The sequence below is a fragment of the Vitis riparia genome, chromosome 12, assembly GCF_004353265.1.
Source record: "Vitis riparia cultivar Riparia Gloire de Montpellier isolate 1030 chromosome 12, EGFV_Vit.rip_1.0, whole genome shotgun sequence".
NCBI lineage: Eukaryota > Viridiplantae > Streptophyta > Magnoliopsida > Vitales > Vitaceae > Vitis > Vitis riparia.
The window spans coordinates 9,231,779-9,253,336 of record NC_048442.1 but is presented as its reverse complement, the minus strand read 5'-3'; the positions used below and the strand labels follow the sequence as shown (position 1 = coordinate 9,253,336).

The following is a 21,558-nucleotide window of genomic DNA, read 5'->3' as shown; positions in this document are numbered from 1 at the left end:
TAGTTATCAGCATTATTTTGAAATCAAGTTTAATTTGTGGATAATTTTTTTAAAAAAATAACCCTCAAAGCTATACCTTTTCCATCTCTTTCATATAGCTTTGTGGGTTTTGTGGAAGTTACTTTTTTATTTTTTTTATTTGCCATGTGGCATACTAAATTGGCAAGAAGAAAGGTGAGTGGGAACTCAAAAACACGTGGAGTCAGAGTGTATGAAATTCTGAATATCTTGGAACGACAATAGGAGATTTAAATTATGGAAAGTTTGGTTTTATTTTAGTAATAATTCCACGTCAGCTTATGAAAATCCACTTTTTTTCTAGAAAATTTTATTTTATTAAGTATGATAATTTATAAATGAGAGATTATTTAATATTTAAATAAGAGGGATAAAAAATAATAAAATTTTAATTTCCTTCAATTATTTTTGCATTTTATTATTTGTTGAATTATTGTATGACTATTTAATAATCTAATATTTTCCCATTTTTATTTCCGACCAAAAACACAACAACAAACGGAAAGGGGAAGACTGGGAGCATAGCGTTCTCTGGAGGCTACGCGGGGTTTTGGAGTGTACTTTCTCTCTCTTTCCTTGGTAACCGAGTTTCTCCATACCTTTTCCTTTGTTGAGGTCTCTTTCTCTCCCAATCATACCTGTTCACCACTTCGCTATTCTCTTTTTCTCTTTCCTGTAAAGTTTCTCCAACTTAATTGGAAGATTTTGCTTCATAATTATACCTCTTTTGTTGATTTTTCTTGAATGTTTGCAGTTGATTAGCTTCAATTATGTCAAATTTCTCTTCAATCACTACTGCTTCCAATCCAAATCCCAATAAGTCGATTGAGGTAATTGTTTTTTGAGTTTAACTAAATGTTATTCTGGCTTTTTTTTTTCTTTTTTTTTTTTGGTTGCTGTTGTTGTAATTATTGTGTAATTTGATAGGTGGCTCAACCTCCGAGTGATTCTGTTTCAAGCCTTAGTTTCAGTCCCAAGGCAAATATTCTGGTGGCCACTTCATGGGATAATCAGGTTTGCTTTGTTTAATCTTCTATGGTTCTTATTTGTTTATTTATAATTTTTTAATGTTTGGTTGCTGAGAAAATGTGTAGGAAAAGAAATTAAAAGAATTTTTTAGTTTTTCTTTTTTTTTTTTTGGTTGTTCGGGGCTCTCAATGGAGTCTGCTATACAAAATATGAGATGGATTTGGCAATTTTTTGGAAACTGATACAATAGAAAGCAGGAGAGTTGAAACTTTTGTTCTGGTTTCCTCAACTTTGTAGGCTTCTAAGCAGGGCGTTTGTAGAAATTATTGTGAGATTGTTTTTGGTCTTGTTGGAATTAGAATTTTGACACCCATTTGCATTGTTGAAACTTTTCGTAGGTTCGATGTTGGGAGATAATGCGGAATGGGCCAACTGTTGGCAGTGTGCCCAAGGCATCAATATCACATGACCAGCCGGTAACAAATTATTCTGTTTTTACAAAACCTACATTTTTATTTATTTATTTTTTTTGGAAATTTTTGTTTTGGATTTTAAATTTGGTACATGTTATTTTTGTGTAGGTTCTATGCTCTGCTTGGAAGGATGATGGAACAACTGTCTTCTCTGGAGGCTGTGACAAGCAAGTGAAAATGTGGCCTTTGTTGTCTGGCGGGCAACCTATGACTGTGGCCATGCATGATGCTCCCATTAAAGAGGTTGCTTGGATCCCAGAGATGAACCTCTTAGCCACAGGAAGTTGGGACAAGACTCTTAAGTAAACATTCTTTTCTCTGTTTATAGTTTTTCCCATTTGAAATGAGAATCAAAAGTATGACAGTAAGTTTAGGTGCTACTTTTGTTGCAATATTGTACAAGTGTTTGTGAAGTTGTAGTACCAAGGTAAATAGTGTTCTTATGATTTTGAGTTCAAGGTTGGCCTTATGTTGTCCACATTGGGTCTTGAAGTGAGTGAGCAAATATAATGTCTTCACAATATCAAGAAAGGTCATGTAGCAAAGTCACATAACCATTGAAGGAAGTACAATTATGTGAAAGTCTTATAAAATTTTTTGCATGGGGACACAATTATCAGTTCATATTTTTGTGGAGAGAAATGGCTTTCACATCAAATGCATGATTTGTTACTTTTATTCTTTATTTTCTTGAGCAGATTTCTGGAGTTCATTGCCCATGTATAATCATGTAGATATCATAATTGATGCTAATTTTAGGAATTTTTTTATCTATGTATGGATGTGCTGTTCTTTTTCTACACGTTTGATGCACTCTAAAACTCCCTCCATCCTCCACCTTCTTTCTTTTGTCTGTGATTTTAGTGCCCTCTGAATTCCTTTGCGGATTTTTTTTTCTCCTTCTCCCTCTCCTTTATTGATTTTTTTGACTGAAAAAATTTAATTCCTTTGATAAGTCTTCCACTCTTTTGTTTCCTCTTTATTTTTTCCTTCTTTCTTGTTTTGAAGAAGCCTCAGAACTGCAAGTTAAGTCACTTTGAAAATGTTAACTGGCATCAATAAAGGTACATGAATACTTTTTTTCTTTCAGACATTTGACTGGCTATTTTGGTCATTTTTGTGTGGGAAAAAATGAGTTGCTTTATGCTAGAAGCAAACATATGCACTGTTTCCACATCTAGGTATTTTCTTTTTAATAACTGAGGAACTTTCCATGATTGAGCCCTTCGGACTCTCCATGGGGACCCATAAGTTAAATCAAGATCTTGCATGTTTTCTTTGGCTTATATTTGCATCCTGATGGTGTAAGTGAAGCTTTTCTTCTGTCAACCAGAGCATTTTCTGGTGGTTGGTTAAAGAGATGCATCTAGGTTTTTGATTATGTGCTTTATGCAAGAAGCAAACATATGCACTGGCCACCATGTCTGCATCTAGGTTTATGCAAGATCTTGCATGTTCTTTTTTTGGCTTGTATTTGCATCCTGCTGGTGTAGGGAGATGCTTTTCTTCTGTCAACCAGAGCATTTTATGGTGTTTGTTCAAATAAATGTGCAAAAGGTTTCCTGGAACATGTGCTATCATAATAGTAGGAGACCAATAGACCCTCTTTCTCCCATATTTCCATGATATGTTCCTCTAGAAGCTTCATAAGATTTTGTTATTCGTCCTTTTTCTGAAGTGTCTAAGAGGAGTCTTTCAACTGCTCCTTCTATCTGGCTAGCCAAACCCTCTTTAAGCACAAATGTTGAACTTTTCCATTTAAAAAATTTCATTACTAAATGTGGCTTTTGTCATCTTATTTCTATGTTGATATGTCAGTACTTTTTTCTGTTGTGCACACCTCGCTGTGGCTAATATATGTTTTGTATTTGGTTTATGCATAGTCTCCCTTCTGATTTATTATTGCAATGTGGTGTTCTAAACATATCACTTTTTGGATTCTTTTGCTTGTTGATGAAGCATTTTTGTGGATATATTCTGTATTTTCAGGTATTGGGATACAAGGCAGCCTAATCCTGTGCATACCCAGCAACTCCCTGACCGTTGTTATGCACTAACTGTGAGACATCCCTTGATGGTTGTTGGCACTGCAGATAGAAATCTTATAGTTTTTAACTTGCAAAACCCTCAGGTATTACATTTCTTCTCATGGGTTACGTGAATAATCTTTTCAACTGGTTATTTGCTCTCTCTTGAATCTTCAGATGCTTAAGCATCATAAATAATAATATTTTATTATTTTCTGGCTATATTTACATGCTTATGGTATGACAGTGTCTGAATCTCCAGTTTCAATAGCAAATCTCAATTTCAATGACATAAGACCTAGCATGCAATTTCAAGTCATATGATGGTTGAATTTTGAATATAAGGCATTTCCATATCTATCTTTTGTATCATGTTAACATCTTGTGGTCAGTGCTATTTTACCTCTAATTATAAGTTTCTACTGCTTGGAAAAGTCTCAGAACATTGTTGCAATATGCACAAATAGCATTTTAGCCTCCTCAAGTCATAGCCAATTGTTCTTGAAGATAAATGGCTTATAAAGTTTACAATATTGATATCTGGATGTCTCTTTGGTGCACATCCCATAGCAGCTAAACAGATTTACCAGCCTCTTCCTCTCCTTTCCAAGCTGAAGAGACGTATTTATCTATATAGACTGCTGATTATAAGACCTTCACTTTCTAATTTATCAGAGAAGAAAATTTCCATTTGTCTCAGGAGCACATTTTCCCCGGTTTGACTAAAGTAACACTTAAATGCCTTTTTACTTACTCTTTATGAGAAGATTGTCCATTTATTAGACATAAAAGCATCATTTCTTTGCTGTTTCTAGGTTGTCTCATTTATATAATTCATTTGTGATGTATATTCCAACTGTATGGCTGCTTTTGGTATAGTCTTTTTCTAGATCAATTCAAGTATCCTCCTTGTGTACATGCCTACATGGGCAGGGTCCCTTTGGCACTCCTTCAATTCCTTTTATCTAGTAAAGAATGTCAACAAGGTTGATTTGAAGGAAAGAGGTATAGTTGAAGGAAAGAGGTGTTGGTTTGCAGTGGAGTCCAAGTCCTTTGACATCTCGGTTGAGGAGCTTGGAGGGAGACTGAGAGGGGTCATTGTGGAGCGCGGAAGAGGTTACTCCAGGTGGGTCAGATTCAGGGAGCTCAGTCTACGCTCCCTTTTGGTAGGAGCGGAAGCTTGTTGCAGAGATGATGGGTTGTCGAGGTGGAGTAAAGGGTGGAAAGAGGGAGGAAGGTGTTTCAGGCTGGAATGTCAGGAGAATGGGGCTGGAAGGTTCTTATTCTGCAAGGTGGTCACAGCTGAATCAAAGAGCTTCTCTCTGGTTTTCTCGGAAGGAGAAGGAAACCATGGGGGTTGGTTTATTTTGGTTGAAAAACTACGATCGCTCGGGGTTGTTCCTTTTTCCGAGGAAAAGGTGGATCCTTCGGTTGAGTTTAGGGGCAGTAGGAAGGCTGAAAGTGGGAAGAATGGAAGTGGGAATATGTCTTATGTGAGTATAGTAAGAAAGAATGAATGTTTGACGGAGGAGACTATTTGGCTTCAGATTGGAGAAGGATTGGTGCAAGGAAGAGAACAGAAGCTTAGGAGGTGCCTAGTTGGGAAGTTTGGAGAGGGACCCTTTTCGGTATCAGAGGTTCAGGCATTGGAAAAGTGGGCTAGGCATACTTGGCAACTAAGATTTGGCTTGCAGGTGTATGTTTTTGGGGGGTCTTTAATTCTGTTAATTCTGTTTAAGTTTGAGGATTGTTTGGAGGCAGAAAGGGTGTTGGTTAGAGGACCTAGGAGGTTCAGGGAGAGACTTCTTAGTTTGGAAAGATGGCAACACGAGACTGGGTGTTTGGTAAAGGAGGGGTCTTACAAGGAGGCGTGGGTGAGAGTGTTGGGTCTTCCTTTGCATTTGTGGAGCCGTGAAGTCTTTATTAAAATTGGGGACTGATGTGGAGGCTTCATAGCAGTGGATGAAGGATCGGTGAATTTAGTTCAACTACAGTGGGCTAGGATCCTAGTGAGGTTGAATGGGAGAAGTCTACCCGCTTCTTTGCAGCTAGTGGTCGGGTCTACATTTTACTCCCCTCTAGTTGTGGTGGGAAGTCCCCCTGAAGTTTTCCATGGTTGTTCCGAGAAGTTGCAGCAATGGGTCGCCAGAGTTGAAGGTTAGAGGTGACGACGGTGGTGGTTCACGCGCGCGTATAGGTGTAGAGAAAGACCTCGTACTGATGCAGGATGGTTGGGGAGACGTGTCAAACGCTGGAGGGAAGAGTAGCCGTTTTGGTGAAGGATTGGACTGCTATGTTCAAAAAGTAGTTGCAAATGGGGAAGTTTTTGGAGGCGGTGGCAGGAGGAGTCCAGTTGGTAGGAGGGCCTGTTTGAAGGATACAGGGGATTCAAAGAAGGCAAATGGGCCGATAGGGGAAGGCCCAGTTGAGTTGCAAAAGGACCAGGGGGTAACTAGGCTGGCTATTGAAGATAAAGGTGGATTCAGCCGGGCCCAATTGAGTGGCCCTTCCCTTTTAAGGGAAGAGGGGAGTTTCGGGATGGATAGCCCTTTAGGGCTTCTCGCTGGGAACGATCGTGCAGTAGTGACTGTCCCGTTGGAGTGGTTCAAGTCGACTGTGACTTGGATTTTGGGCACCGATGAGGCTCTCCAGGTTGAAGCCACAAGGTATTCCTCTCATCCCTTTCCTTTGGTGTCTCGGGGGGTATGGGGACTCTCTTCTTCTTCTATTTCTTGTCGAAAAAGAGCGGCGCAGGGATCTAAAGTCGAGATTATGGATCGGGGACGGAGATGGTTGAAGCGGACGCGAGCATTCATCCCCTAAAAATGGTTTTAGCTGACGGGAGTCCTACGGCGGCCTCTTCTGAGGAGGAAAGGGCGCTAGTTGTGGTCGGAGAGACGAGCCCCGACGAAATCAACTCCTTTAGGCAGCTTGAGCTTGGAGCGGAGTCAGTTGGGGAATGGAATTCCTCTTGCCTTGCCCAGTTTAGTGACTTTCTGGGCATGCCAACCACAGGATGTGAAGAGGAAATTCTAGCATTGCTCAAGAAATGGATTATGAGGAAAGACTAGAAGAACCGAAGGTCTGGGGCTAAAAGGATTAAGGTTCAATCCTCAAGGTCTGAAAGGGAACTTAAAAGGTTGGAGTGTTCCGTTAATTTTAAAAGTTCAGGAAATGGAAGAGCTCTTTTCCGAGAGAGTGGGGGTTCAGTCTCTGTGGGTAAATGAAGTTAAGAATTCTCTCCTGGAACGTGAGAGAGGCAAATGATAGCGATAAAAGAAGGCTCATTAAATCTCTAATCAAGGCTCAAAAGGCAAATTTGGTTTGCCTACAACAAACCAAAATCCAAAGTATGTCGTGTAGTTTGGTTCGATCGTTAGGGGTGGGCAGGTTCTTGGAGTGGGGCACGCTTGATTCTTGGGGTATGGCAGGGGGGTGTTATTTTTTTGGGATAATAGGGTTTTAAAGCTGATTGAAATGGAAATTGGTAATTTTTCGGTTTCCTGTCAGTTTAAGAATATGGAGGATGGCTTCTATTGGGTCTTTACAGGGGTGTATGGCCCTGCTGTTGGGAGGTTTAGGGAAGATTTCTGGGAGGAGTTGGGGACAATCAGGGGTTTGTGGCAGGATCCGTGGTGCATAGGGGGTGATTTTAATGTTATTAGATTCTTGGGAGACAGAAACAGTATTTCAAGATTGTCTTCAACAATGAGAAGATTTTCGAAGATCACGGAGGATTTGGAATTAAGGGACCTCCCTTTGTAGGGGGGGTCTTTCACGTGGAGGGGTGGGTTGAATAACCAAGTTCAGTCAAGATTGGATAGATTTATGGTTTCAGAGGACTGGGAGTGTTATTTCAGTGGGGCAATTCAAAGTCTTCTACCCAGACTTGTTTCTGACCACTGCCCAATTTTGTTGGACTGTGGAGGAGCGAGGAAGGGTCCTTCCCCCTTCAGGTTTGAGAATATGTGGCTGAAGGAAGAAGGCTTTAAGGATTTGTTAAGGAGTTGGTGGATGGGCTTCCAATCCAGAGGGGCTTTTAGTTTCATTTTGTCTGAAAAACTGAAAGCGCTTAAGGCCAGCTTGAAGATTTGGAACAGAGAAGTGTTTGGTAATGTCACTGCCAGAAAAGATTCAGCTTTAAAGCAGATGATGTTTTGGGATTCAATAGAAGGGGATAGGGTGTTGTCTGCTGAAGAGCAAGATCTCAGAAAGCAGGCTTTGGAGGAGTATAAGAAGTGGGTGATAATGGAAGAGACTTCCTGGAGGCAAAAGTCCAGAGAGTTATGGCTGAGGGAGGGTGACAGAAATACTGGTTATTTCCATAAAATGGCCAATGCACATAAGAGGGTCATTTCCTCGGTGAAGATTAAGATAAATGGGTCATGGATAACAGAAGAACGTGACATTAAGGATGTTGTGGTTCAGGCTTTCCATTCTTTGTTGTCAGAAACAGATGAGTGGAGGCCCAGATGCAATGGGCTGCAGGTTGAGGTCCTGGAAGGGGAAGATGCAGCAATGTTAGAGGCCCCTTTTTCTGAGGAAGAAGTGTTTGGTGCTCTCTCGGACCTCAACGGGGATAAAGCTCCTAGTCCTGATGGTTTCACAATGGCGTTTTGGCAATTCAGTTGGAGTTTTTTTAAGGAGGAAGTTATGGGGTTCTTTAAGGACTTTCATGATCAGGGCAAGTTCGTCAAAAGCATTAATGCTTCTTTTCTGGTTTTAATTCCTAAGAAAGGACGAGTTGAAGATCTCAAAGACTTTAGGCCTATAAGCTTGGTGGGCAATCTTTATAAGTTGTTAGCAAAGGTGCTAGCTAATAGGCTTAAAAAGGTGATGGGTAAGATAGTGTCCAAGTCCCAAAACGCATTTGTGGAGGGAAGGCAAATCCTGGATGCCTTGCTGATTGCGAATGAAGTGATTCATTCGATGCAGAAATCTGGGGGAGGTGGCATCCCTTGTAAGCTGGATATTGAGAAGGCATACAGCCATATAAATTGGAGTTTTCTTCTTTGGTTGATGGAAATGATGGGTTTTGGAGTTAAGTGGATTAGCTGGATTCAGTGGTGTATTGGTACTGTCAGTTTCTCCGTCCTTATTATGGAACTCCCTCAGGATTTTTCCAAAGTTCTCGGGAATTGAGATAGGGGGATCCTTTATCCCCTTACCTGTTCGTGATTGTCATGGAGGCTCTCAATTGTTTGCTTAAGAGAGCGAAGGAGGGGGGGTTTTTGCCGGGGTGGCAGCTTAGTGATAGAGGAGGTGCGGGAGTGGAGATCACTCATTTTCTGTTCGTGGATGACACTTTAGTATTTTGTGAGGCTTCCATTGATCAGGTGTCCTACTTGAGTTGGCTCCTTATGTGGTTCAAAGCCATGTCAGGGTTGAAGGTGAATTTGGACAAAAGTGAAATCATCGCGATGGGAAGAGTGGAGAATGTAGAGGAGTTGGCCCTTGAGTTCGGGTGCAAGGTTAGCAAGCTCCCATCTTCTTATTCGGGACTTCCTTTGGGTGCTTGTTACAAGGAGGTGGCAATTTGGGACGGGGTTGAGGAAAGGTTGAGGAAGAGGCTTTCCTTTTGGAAAAGGCAGTATATCTCCAAGGGAGGCAGAATGACCTTAATCTAGAGCACTCTGTCCAGTATGTCTATCTACTGTATGTCCCTATTTCACATGCCAAGAAGCGTGAGTTTGAGATTGGAGCAGATCCAAAGGGACTTTCTTTGAGGTGGTGGGCCCCTGGAGAGGAAGCCCCATTTAGTGGAATGGTCTATTGTTTGCTCAGATAAACGAAAGGGTGGTTTGGGTGTGAGGAACTTGGCGTTGTTGAATAAGGCACTCCTATGTAAGTGGAGTTGGCTTTTTGTGGTGGAAAGGGAAGCTTTGTGGAGACAAGTTATATGTGCAAAGTATGGGGAAGAAGAAGGTGGTTGGAGGTCCCATGTTGTGAGAGGTAGTTTTAGCGTTGGTTTGTGGAAAGCGATTAGGAGAGGTTGGGATGTGTTAGGAGACAATTTGGTTTATTCTGTGGGAAATGGTAGGAGGGTTAGATTTTGGAAGGACAAGTGGTGTGGAGATGATCCTTTGTGTACTTCTTTTCCCTCTTTATTTGCTATTTCATCGATTAAAGAGGCTTGGGTGGCGAATGTGTGGAGCCATTTTGGAGGGGGAGTGTGGGCTCCTAGGTTCTCAAGGCGGCTTAACGATTGGGAAGTGTTCGATGTGGAGCGTTTTCTATTAAGGTTGCAAGGGAGGAGGGTTTGTAGTGATGTGGAAGATCAAGTAATTTGGACTGAGGCAAAGGACGAAAGATTTTCCGTTAAGTCTCTTTACAAGGAATTGGAACCAGAAAGACTAGGGGATTTTCTTGCAAGAGTTATTTGGAAGTCTTTGGTGCCTCCGAGGGTGAGTTTTTTTGCTTGGGAGGCTACATGGAAAAAGGCCTTAACCTTGGATCGTATTCAGAAAAGAGGGTTCTCCTTGGCTAACAGATGTTACTTGTGTCTGGCAGAGGAAGAGTCTATTGATCACATCCTCTTGCATTGTGGGTTGGCCAGAAGTTTATGGAGCTTACTTTTTTCCCTCTTTGGGGTTTCATGGGTGCTCCCCTCTTCAGTTAGAGAGGCGTTATTGGGATGGTTTGGGCCTTATGTGGGAAAGGAAAGGAAGAAAGTGTGGTTTTCAGCTCCCTTGTGCCTTTTTTGGATTGTTTGGAAGGAAAGAAACAGTAGGGCATTTGAAAACGAGGAGCATTCGATTCATAGGTGTAAATCGTTTTTCCTTTGTAATCTGTGGGCCTAGACTAGGGGGTTATTTGGCTCTTGTCCCCCTTCTGTTGTAGATTTTGTAGATTGGTTAGGCCCTGGTTAAGGGTTCTCTTCTCTCTCCTTTGTTTTGTACCTTTGTATACTACCTGTATACTCTGGGGTGCTTCTTTGATGTGCCTCTTTTCTTTTAATATATTTCTCTTTATTCATAAAAAAAGGTTGATTTGATGTTTAGTCTCATTTGCTGATAGGAATGTTTTTATTGGGTAACTGCTTATGTGCTGTCCTATATTGCCTAGAGGGAGAAGTTCTTGGCGCTTGTAAGGGATGACTTCTTTAAAATGTATAAACACATTTATGTCCTCAATAGATTTTTAATGACACTTTTTTTTCTTTTTTTTCCTTTTTTTATTAAATTTAAAATGCATTTGTAGACAGATATTTTTGTTACAGATCCCCATTTAAACCGTTTAAACATTTTCTACCACAGCTATCCCATAATATGTTGTTTTGTTTTTGGTGAAATAGAAAACTCACCTTTTCATTGCTCCAAAAAAATACATTCTTGGTTGGGAGGCCCAAAAGATTAATGCCCAGTGTACCATTGTGCTGCAATGTCACAGGAGTTACAAAATATTTTCCATGTTACTTGTCATTGATTGGTTTATTTTCCATGAAAGTGACAAGGCAAAACTACCACATCACACAACCTTTATTTCTGCATTTTACTCAAGTTTTATTTCTCAATTACCAGCAGACTCCTGGAGAACAATTTGGTTCTTCATTTCATTGTGTTTCATGTCTTAACCATGGTTCAAATACCAACAGACTGAGTTTAAGAGAATCACTTCACCATTGAAGTATCAGACCAGATGTGTTGCTGCCTTTCCGGATCAGCAAGGATTCTTGGTATGTGTTTTTTATTTATTTTTTTATTTATTTATCCATCTTTTGCTTTTATATTTTCTGTATTTCTATTTATATCTTGTCTTACTCTTTTCTTCCTTTTCCCTCACTTTACATGGTTGGGATGGCAATCTTAAGTATAATATTGAAAATGAGCCTGTCAGTAGAGTTCTAAGAGAAGAGGTGTGTAGACCATGGTTTCACTTTAGAGGGTTGATCAAGGCTTAACTTTGTTGGTTACTTTTATCAACCTGGGTCATGGTTATCAGGGGCCTTATCAGAAATCAGATGGAGAAGGTTTCTCTGGTATTCTCTATGCTAACAGGGGTTGGGATGGAGAGTTGGTTGCCATTAGGGCTGAGTTTCTACCTTATTAGAAGGCTTGTGTTATGGGGCTTTGAAACTTGTTGGTTGTGAGGAATTCTGAGTTGGGGGTTTACATGAGTTTGAGAGAGGACGATAAGTCCTTTGAGGTATGAACACTTAATGACACAGATTATTGATCTCATGAGCATAGATTTTATTCTATCTTTGTGCGTTATCTATAAAAGAAAAAAAAAAAATGAGCATAGATTTTATTCTTGATTCCCTGCTTAGCTAATCAGGATGCAGATACCACTAAAGGAGTGTGATTACTTTTGAGGCTTCTAAGGGAGAGTATTACCCACCTCCAGTATTATCCACCTCCAGTGTTGTCAGTTTTGTTGTTGTTCAGGTGCTTTTATGTTATGTTATTAGCTTTTCTATTTTTATATTAGTATAACTTACCAGGCCTTTTATCTCTCTCTCTCTCTCTCTATATATATATATACATATGTATGTATGTATGTATGTATATCAGAAACAACAATTCATTGATAATGAAGTAAGGTTACAGGAAGGATGAGCTATTCTCTGAGACCTTTCTGTTTTGTTAGTGAATTCTTTTGTTTCTTGTAAAGAAAGGCATGCTTTGTAAAGATAGACAAATGATAGATGTATATGTTCAATTGAGTGTGCTAGATGACATAGTTGAAAGATTGGGCTATTAAATAGGATGTTCGACAGAGTAAATTGCCATGGAATCATCAGAGGTCAGTACCATGGTTCATTCCATTCTGGAAGCATATAGTCTTTTCATTACTGCTTTGTTGGATTTGATCCAAAAAAGTGTAGCTGTCTTAGTATTGTGGATCTCAAGAAGTTGTATGGTCTACCATTGTGCAAAGCAGTATATTTTTCCCCTGGGAAAAAAAATGAGCCATCTTTTATTTTTTAGTAGGCAAAACAGATGATATTTAGAAAAACGCCTAACAGTTAGTATATAAGGAATACCTTACAAAGCAAAAGAAAAGATAGGTAAAAGAAATGACCAAGACAGTAAGCCTAGGTCATCCCCTTCTTTTATTGTTGTTCATGAGTGCTGGAAGTTTCTTGGCTGTGTATTAAACTTGTGCTTGAAGGTGGTTTTGGTGTCATCAACTGTTTTGGGTGGGGCCTGGGGACCTGGGGACCTGGGTGCTTTCTGGTCATGTGAACATTTGCATAATGTTAGGAATGTAAGGACAATAACAATAATGATAACATTAACTCACATCCAGGAAGAATAAGAATAGTAATAGCAGCAATAAGAAGAAGAAGTTGACTGTTTTGGGTGGGGTCTGGGGACCTGGGTGCTTTCTGGTCATGTGAACATTTGCATGATGTTAGGAATTTTAACAATAACAATAATGATAACAGTAACTCACATCCAGGAAAAATAAGAACAGTAATAGTAGCAAGAAGAATGAAGAGCAGGAGCAGAATCTCATAAATCAGTCTGAAAAGCCAAACAATCAAACTAAGTCACCCAGTTTCATTTTGCAGGAGGATATTAATAAATTTCCGAATAGACTAAGGCAAGGAAAACATTGTACAGAAAGGGCCTACACATGTATGCACGAGTAGGACTTGAGTATCAATAATTAAAAGGTTCTCAAATTTCTGAAGGGCTAGATTTATTGGCCCCAAAATTCTATATTAAGGCCTTGTTTTGGGATAACTTTTAGTTTTTGGGTTTGGCTAGAAGCTAAAGCGGAAGCCAAACAGATGACTTTTAAAGGGGCAAAATTGATTTGATAAAAGTTTCATTAAACATGAAATAACTTCTGGCATGAGTCCAAATAGACTTCTATGAAAAGTAACATTTTCTTAGCGTTCATATTAAGCTTTTTTTAGCATTAAGTTCTTTTAAAAATTAGCCAAATAGGTACCTAAACTTTTATTGAACTTAAAAGAGCTTTTGACTTTTCAGAAGCCAATTGAACTTGGGTCTAACTCAAGCTAGAACTCTAAAACATAGAAATTCTTTTAAAACAGAAACTCTGAAATAGAAACTTGTTATAATAAATTATTTTTTAGCAAATGGGCTTTCTAAGCTGTAAAAACACTCAAATCAAAGCCTAAGACAAAAATAGGAATTTCAAAAATAATTAAAACTAGAAGGTTATCATTTCCTTTGAAGAGGTAAATAAATAATTGCACACTTTAACCACACAGCAAGTATACAAAGGCTGCAATCAAAAGGAAAAAAAAAAAAAACAAAAGAAGAAACAAATAAAATCCATATTCAACTTGGCCACCTCCCTATGTAATCAACAAAATCCAACAGAAACTATAAGTTTATATCATTAGAACAACAACAGTTGTAACAGTAATAATAATAATAACAGTAAGAATAATATTCACTTTCTAAACTTTAATTGGAGATTAAACTAGAAACTATAAGAATAAGAACTTCAAGGAAATAGAGGCTCCAGGAAAACAAAATTCTAAGAGGATAGAAGCACTGTGTGCAATTTTTGTGAATTTTGACAGCTCAACAATCAAGTATCATAGTCAAATTTGGATGAAGCATCAGTGGAAATATGAGGTTCAGAGCCTTCTTTTGTTAATCTTTGAAAGCAAATATAGGACACCATATTAAAGTGGTAAAATTGAGTTCTTACACAGTCCATGCAAGGAGTCTGTGAACTTTGAGATGCTCCTATGTCAATCCTAGACGCTCCAATCTCAATTGCTGCTCACAAAATTTAGTAAAAATGGGAACTGAGACTTCCATAGATGCATGCTCATAGAATTAAAAAGTAAAAGTGAAAGAAAAAGAAATGCAATGATTGAGAAATGAATTAAAGAACAATCAAATAAATGCAACCTAGGGAAATGGTGGAATTACCAAATGATATATTCTGCAACATCAACGAGGAACAAAAAATCATTTTTTGAAGTTCAAACTAGCTCAGCCCTTGCTGATGGGACAATTTTTATAGGAGTTTCAACTATTATTGTTTTTTAATGGGGAATACTTCTTTTGATGATACTTTTTCACATTAGAGACACAAATAATGGAGAATATTTTCCAACTAGAGACAAATAATGGGTGGATATTTTTTATTTCTGTTCTAAGGTTTTAATTGGAGATAATATTATTAAAAAATAGAATTTGGTAACGCAGTTTTGAGGGCTTAATTCAAGTTGAATTGCTATAGAACTTCCATGTTCATATCATCTTTATTATGTTTGTTTGAGTTCCAAATTCATATATGCAGATCTTTCTAATTACCCCCAATGCAAAACTTCTATTGTTATTAGTTCTGTGCAATTACAATTCAACATCTGTCTTCTTTTTTCACTTGTATTATTACTTAAACTGTTCTTTTTCTCACATATTTTTTACTATATTTTCCTTTTAACAAATTTACTCTTTAGATTTATGGATCAATTTATTAAGATAGTTGAATCTATCTTTTTGTTCTTTAGGTTGGCTCGATAGAGGGAAGGGTTGGCGTACATCATCTTGATGATGCACAACAAAGTAAAAACTTTACTTTTAAATGTCACAGGGAAGGCAATGAGATATACTCAGTGAATTCTCTAAACTTCCATCCTGTAAGATTCTACATTGCCATTGCAATAGTTCTAGTTATTGAATATATCTCTGTGCGTGTGCATGGTTGCCTGTATATTGGGAGCTTGTTTATTCTTTACTGATAGCTGCTTTATTTTCTCATTTTCTAGCGAATAGGGTAGGTTGTATTATATTCTTTACTTTTTTTGGTTTATTTAGGTAAAGCGCACTTATTATAACCAGAAGGGTTACTGGCTTATTCTTTCCAAAGCTTCTTTTATTTCTTCTAACATGAAATATTGTGATTGCATATGCGTTTATAGCCTTTTCCCCCCTATATTATAGCATACTCATATTGAGCTTATGCTCAGTTTCGGTCTTCATGGCCCATTTTCATGGATATTAGTGAAGATTTTGCCACTAGAAGAGGAGGAAGCTATTTCATACCTTATGTCCTTAAGTGCCTTCGAGGATCATATCATAATGTTGTTGTTGTACAATCTGAACTTGAAACAAATTTTTGATGCATTGCATTTGTTTGCTTAGGTTTATTTAGATATATGATTAGAAACAAACATCTTCATTCATTAAATGATGAATACAAGAAGGATGAGCAATCCTTTGAAGATGTGCATTTGTTGATTAGAAGATACACTACTCCACAAAAAAAAAATAAAAAAATAAAAATAAAAAGACACAAACTAGACCATCTTCCCAAAGAAATGAGAGCAATGTACACACAAAAGAGAAGCTTTATACACTTAAGGGGGGAAGAAAATCAGTAGCAAAGGATGTCAAGTGCATTGCTTCTTGTTTGGCTAACTCGTCTATGACTTGATTAGCTAAACGATGAATCCAAGAGATGGAGCATCCAACTCACTAGCAACATCTATGATTTTTTGTATCTAGTTGTCAAACTTCCATGAGCCTCTCTCTCTATTAGACACTCAAGATATTACCACAAAGCTTTGGCCTGCATAAATATCTCCAATAACAATAATATCTTTGCCTCAATGGCCAATCTCGCTTTTGCAGGTTTAGAGTAATCTCACTAGTATACCTAAATGATCTCTAATCAGCCTCTGATACCTAATTGTCTAGGATTACTTAAAGAACATCCACAAAGTTTAACCATGTCGAACCTAGTAGAGGGTGTAACCAATGTTTTCAAAACTAGACCGATCATTGAACCGGAAAAGTTTGATTCATGGTTCACTAGTTGAATTGGTGATTGAAGAACCGGTGACGTTATAAATATATAATTTATATATTACATAAAATTAAATTAATTAAAGAAATTAGGAATATAAATATAATTCAAACTTTTAAGAATATTTTATCTTTTATATTTGATATCATCAAATTAAATGATAATAAGTTTAAATATAAATATATCAATTTAATTTTATATAATAAAATACATATAATATTTAAATGTGAAGATATATTTAAAATAAAAGGAAAAAATATAATGTTCAAGTCTATTTACATATAAAAAATTACAGATCTTATTATTTTATCATTTTTAAAATTATTACATTATTTGATTTATATTATTTTAATATTTATCATTATAAAAATAAATATTCACTTAAATATTTATATTTATTAAGAGTTTAAATTATTGGAACTTTAAAAAAAACAAAAACAAAAAATAAAAACCCTAGGTTACATTATTTATTTTTTGTAAAGATTTACACAAAGCTTACACATTGCCCATGGTAGCTATTTCCTTAGTTTTGTGCTACAACCCAGTTCGATTCCCCCCATGTTGCTGCCAGTTTTATTTTCTACCCATGTAACCCACCCCACAACGGAAATTGACATAAAAAATTCCCCTCATAAATATAGATGAGCTTCAAAGGAAGTTAACAAAGCATTTAGCCCATAAACAGTGGACTAAAATGGGTTTAAGAGCTTTGGGCTTGTGCAAAGTATGGCCCATTATGGGCAAAAATGGGATCGGCCTCTGGCCTACTCAATTCGCATTGGCCTGACCTGTTCGATCCAGTTCACAGTTGGACTATTGGTTTAGGCGGTTCACGTTCAATTTGACTTTTGACCAGGTTGATAAGGTGAATCGAATCGGAAAACTCTCTGGTCGACGATCCGACTGGTTGGACTAACCAGTCTGGTCTGGTTTTCAAAACACTAGGTGTAACAAATCAATCATAGCTTTCTTCTTTGACCTCTTTGAGTAACAAGCACTCTTTTAATCTAGTGTTAGAATCTATAAAAGAATATTCGCAAAAGGGAAGATTGCCAAAGCCTTTAAAAGAGATTTCCAACATCTTTGCTATGCCTCTAGGAGGAACCCATTTGGCATTGGCTATGTGGAATAATCTATGCTAAAGTCCTAGTTCTATGAGACAATGAAGAAAAATATTATTGGTTGATTCACTACCCTTCAAACATATAACACATTTGTTTGTCTAAGAGCCATGTAGGGCCTCCTCAATTTAAGAAAGTTGTTGATCTTAAACTTCTTATTAGCCACAAGCCATGAAAAGCCTTAACCTTGGGTGGAGCTTTTGAGTTCTAGGTTAACTTATTGGCAATATCATGTTTCAGCTATTTAGGTAATTGCTTTGTCATTTTTATATGACATTTCATCTATTCAATTTCTATGGTGTGTGAATTTACAAGACTAGCAATACTTGCATGGAATTCCAAGAAAAGATTAATCAAAAGATCTCAAGGAAAAATCATGCTAAGATCCCCAAAGTTGGCCAAAGTTTAGATAATGATCTATAGTGTATGCCTATGATCTGGACAGATAGTTGTTTCTTACGTTATGTCCACATTCAGTGTTTTTTTAATTTTTTTTTGGAGATATTTAGTTTAGTTATAATTCAGTGCCAAACCATTTTGAAGGTCTTTTGATTTGCATTCTCTGGAGAACTTATTTTTGTGCCCCTTATTTCAGGTGCATCACACATTTGCCACTGCAGGCTCTGACGGTGCTTTTAATTTCTGGGACAAGGATAGTAAACAGAGGCTCAAGGTAATCTCAAGGATTCCTTTTTGAATATGTTCTTCTCGTTGTTTTTGGACACTGTTACTCTTCTATTCTTTCTAGATTCTATTGTTTTTACCCAAATTGGAAAAGTATGAACTGAAATCAGCCTGCATGTCCTTACAATTATCATTTTTGTGGTTCATATTTGTCATGTGAATTTATTACTTGTTCATGATCTTCTTTCTTATAATTTTGAGGTTTCTTCCAGTATTTTCAGTACATATTTAGTATTTTCTTTTTGTTTTTTTTGTTTTCATTTCTTTCATTTTTATTTTATTTTTTTTGCACGGGGAGGTGTGGATGGATGGGCTGTATTGGGGGATGGGGTTGTGAAATGAGTGTAATGTTGGTTGGCAATGGGTTCTAAGGTTCCAATTCGTTTTGTTTGGGCCCAACAACCCAACGAAGAGAATTGAAATTTCAACCCACATCCATAAATTGCAATGTAGTTCTAGATACAAGGACAAAGGAAGAAACTAGAACCACCAGTGCCACTGCTCCTACACTTAAGACATCTTCAATACCATTTTTCTTGTTTAGAAATGAGATAAAGATAGAAAGGAATATACAAAAAGAACAAGAAACCATAATTAAAACAAGTTTCACCCCTACACTCTTATATTTTTAATACCTTTCTCATTCATGCTTGCCCTAATTCTTCATTGTTGTTCTCCTCTTACCTCACATTATCTTTTAAGTTTCACCCAAGCCTCTTTGTTTGTTGCAGTCTCATAATATTAGAGATGTCCTCCATAAAAGAGAAACATTTATGCCAGATGAATTTCCAAAACCTCACACAACCTCCATCTTCCACTCTAAACTCAAAATCCCTTGTCCCACTCATGATTCCCTGCCCAACACTCCAGAACTTTCACACCTTATTAGGTTATCAACCTATGCCATCACTACCATAGTCTTAAAAGAATCACTTTATATTCCATTCGATATCTCAACATCCATTTGCCCAAAAGTGCTTATACTCATCCACAAAAGTGATCTAATATCTAAACTACCACTCTTTTGGGTTGCACACCTTTCTCTCCTGTGATGATACTTGAACCCACCTTCGTCGAATATGTCTAAGGAAGCTTCCTTCAAAATTTTCCAACCTTATAGCCTCCAAAACTGAGATTGTATATGCGTCAGCCTGTCAAGGTAAGTTTACTCCCTTCCAGGGAAATACACCCTTTTGGGTTGGTAATTTTTTCCTTATGGAGTTGATTCCATGGATATGCACACATGTAGTCTGAACCTAGAAAAATAATTTTATTCTTGACATTCTGTTGCAAGATGGGTGATAAGGGTTACTATATTTTATATAGACATTTTTTTTTCTTCCATATCAAGCTGGCAAATTGCCGACTTTTTTGGGCTAGAACATCCCTTTGTTTGTCTGACTCTATTTTGTCTGATTTCCAGGCTATGTCAAGGTGCAGTCAACCTATACCTTGCAGTACTTTCAACAATGATGGATCGATATTTGCATATTCGGTATGTTCCACCCTTGATGTTTTGGCAAAGAATGATGATTGATATGTAACTTATTCTTCCTTGCCATAAGCTGGATTTTGTATGCAATTAGCCCCCATGTTGGGTTTTACCTGATCCATCTTTACGGAAGCAGCATTTAGTATGCAATTAACCTATTAAGTCAGGGTTAGTCTCCATGAAAGGAAACCTTTCCCCCATGTCCTCTTGTTGTTTTGTGGTGCATAATGGTCTTTTAAGTCACACTGCGAGTATTTGACTATTGGGATCCCCACTTTAGAAGCTCAGTATTTTTGTCTCGGTTGCAATGCTTACCCTGCTTCTGAAGTTGTGATCAGACAAATTTTTCCTGACAACAACTTCTTGCGAACTCTCAGGGTTTAAAGTTATTTACTTCTGCGTAAATGGATTACCATGTTGGTTTGTTCTGTCCTGTAAGCTTGTTTCACCAAAATTTGTTTGTTTATAGGTGTGTTATGACTGGAGTAAGGGTGCAGAAAATCATAATCCAGCAACAGCAAAGACCTACATCTTCCTGCATTTACCACAGGTACATTCCTATAAATGCTTCTTAGCCTTGACACTTGGGCTATGTTTGGTTCCCGAAAAGTACAAAGGAAAGAAAAAAAATGCTAAGGAAAATGATTTTCTCATGTTTGGTTGTCCTATGAAAAATATAAAAGAAAATCAAATATAATTAAAACTAATTAAAAACTTATGTATTTTTAAATTATTTAATCTTTATATTGATGAGTTAAAATAAATAAAATGAGTTTGAAGTAACAAAAAAAATAATTTATCAACTTTTAATCTATTTTTTTATTTTTCTTCACTTTTTCTTTCCTTCTACTTTTCCTTTGTATTTTCTTTCCCTTGCATTTTCCCTCAAATTTTCCGGGAACCAAACATAGCCTTGATGTTTTTTCTTTATAGTACTGTTTCTAACCTGGAAAAACCAGTTTTGAGAACTGCAACTGTATGTTGTTTTGGGATGCAGGAAGCTGAGGTCAAAGGCAAACCAAGAATTGGAACAAGTGGTAGAAAGTGAAGCTACACAGTGGAAGCCATGAGAATGATGGGAAGAAAAATGGGTATCTGTACCTTGCTTGTAAATGGATCTCATTTTGTTTTTTATTGGTAGGTCCGACTTGTGAGCAGAGCAGAGGAGTGTAGCTTAGGAATGGTCCTGTAGTGAGCAGGTGAGTTTGGCTTTGAGAATAGGTTCTTAATAAAGGTTGTTCTAGTTTACTCCGTTGAGCTTTTTAGGGAATGGGGTTATTGCTTTTCATATATTCGAAGTCATGGCTAGTTCTTTTTTATTTTTATATATTAAAAATTACACATATAATCTTATTTTGATATTTTTATTCTCAAATTTTTCTACAAAATGCTTGAGGGGAGATATGAACTGAAAATTTGTTAAAAGCTAAGGCATTTCTCATAAAAATAAAAAAGGTTTTAGGCTTCGTTTGATAGTAATTATAAGAAATAATTTTTAGGAAATAGTTCTAACTTTTCTAATACTTGAAAATTTTTATATTTTAAATATTAGGAAGACTAAAAATGTTTTTTAGAATCACTATCAAATGCATTTTTATTTTATGTTCTCAAAATATTGAGGCATGGTTGGAATTTATGCTTTGGTAAGATTGTAACTTCTATTGAATTATACCTAGTAAACACAAGGGTTTATATTTAATTTGTGTTTCTAATTTGACTTAAATTAAAGTATGTTTGGTGGTAGTTTTAAAAAGTATTTTTAATTTTTTTTTAATGTTTAAAAGATAAAAAATTTCAAGTATTAGAAATACTAGAAACGTTTTAAAAAATCATTGGAAAACACACTTTTAATTTTTATGTTTCAAAATGTTTTCCAATTATGTTTATGAAATATCTTTTCTTAAGCTTTGCCAAGCTCTACGCCTGGAGCTGTCTAAAAGAAGTAAGAGGGTAAAAATGATAAATATTAATATAATAAAACAATCATATGGTTAGGCTATGTTTGATTCCCGGAAAGTACAAAGAAA

The 21,558-nt window shown here is 37.0% G+C and overlaps 1 protein-coding gene across 2 annotated transcripts; it reads left to right on the top strand.

Annotated features, from left to right (window-relative positions):
- Positions 1 to 507: 507 nt before the first annotated feature.
- Positions 508 to 20,874, top strand: LOC117927236 (protein RAE1). Of its 2 annotated transcripts, none has more exons than XM_034846689.1 (12): positions 508 to 597; positions 773 to 848; positions 946 to 1,032; positions 1,386 to 1,463; positions 1,569 to 1,762; positions 3,450 to 3,591; positions 11,082 to 11,162; positions 14,937 to 15,065; positions 17,951 to 18,028; positions 19,463 to 19,534; positions 20,001 to 20,081; positions 20,529 to 20,874. In XM_034846689.1, the coding sequence occupies exons 2-12, from the start codon at positions 789 to 791 to the stop codon at positions 20,577 to 20,579; spliced, it is 1,053 nt and encodes a 350-aa protein (XP_034702580.1). In that variant the 5' UTR covers positions 508 to 597; positions 773 to 788; the 3' UTR covers positions 20,580 to 20,874. The 2 variants fall into 2 exon arrangements, with proteins under 2 accessions (XP_034702580.1, XP_034702579.1); XM_034846688.1 differs by having other exon boundaries at positions 514 to 633.
- The last annotated feature ends 684 nt before the right edge of the window (positions 20,875 to 21,558 follow it).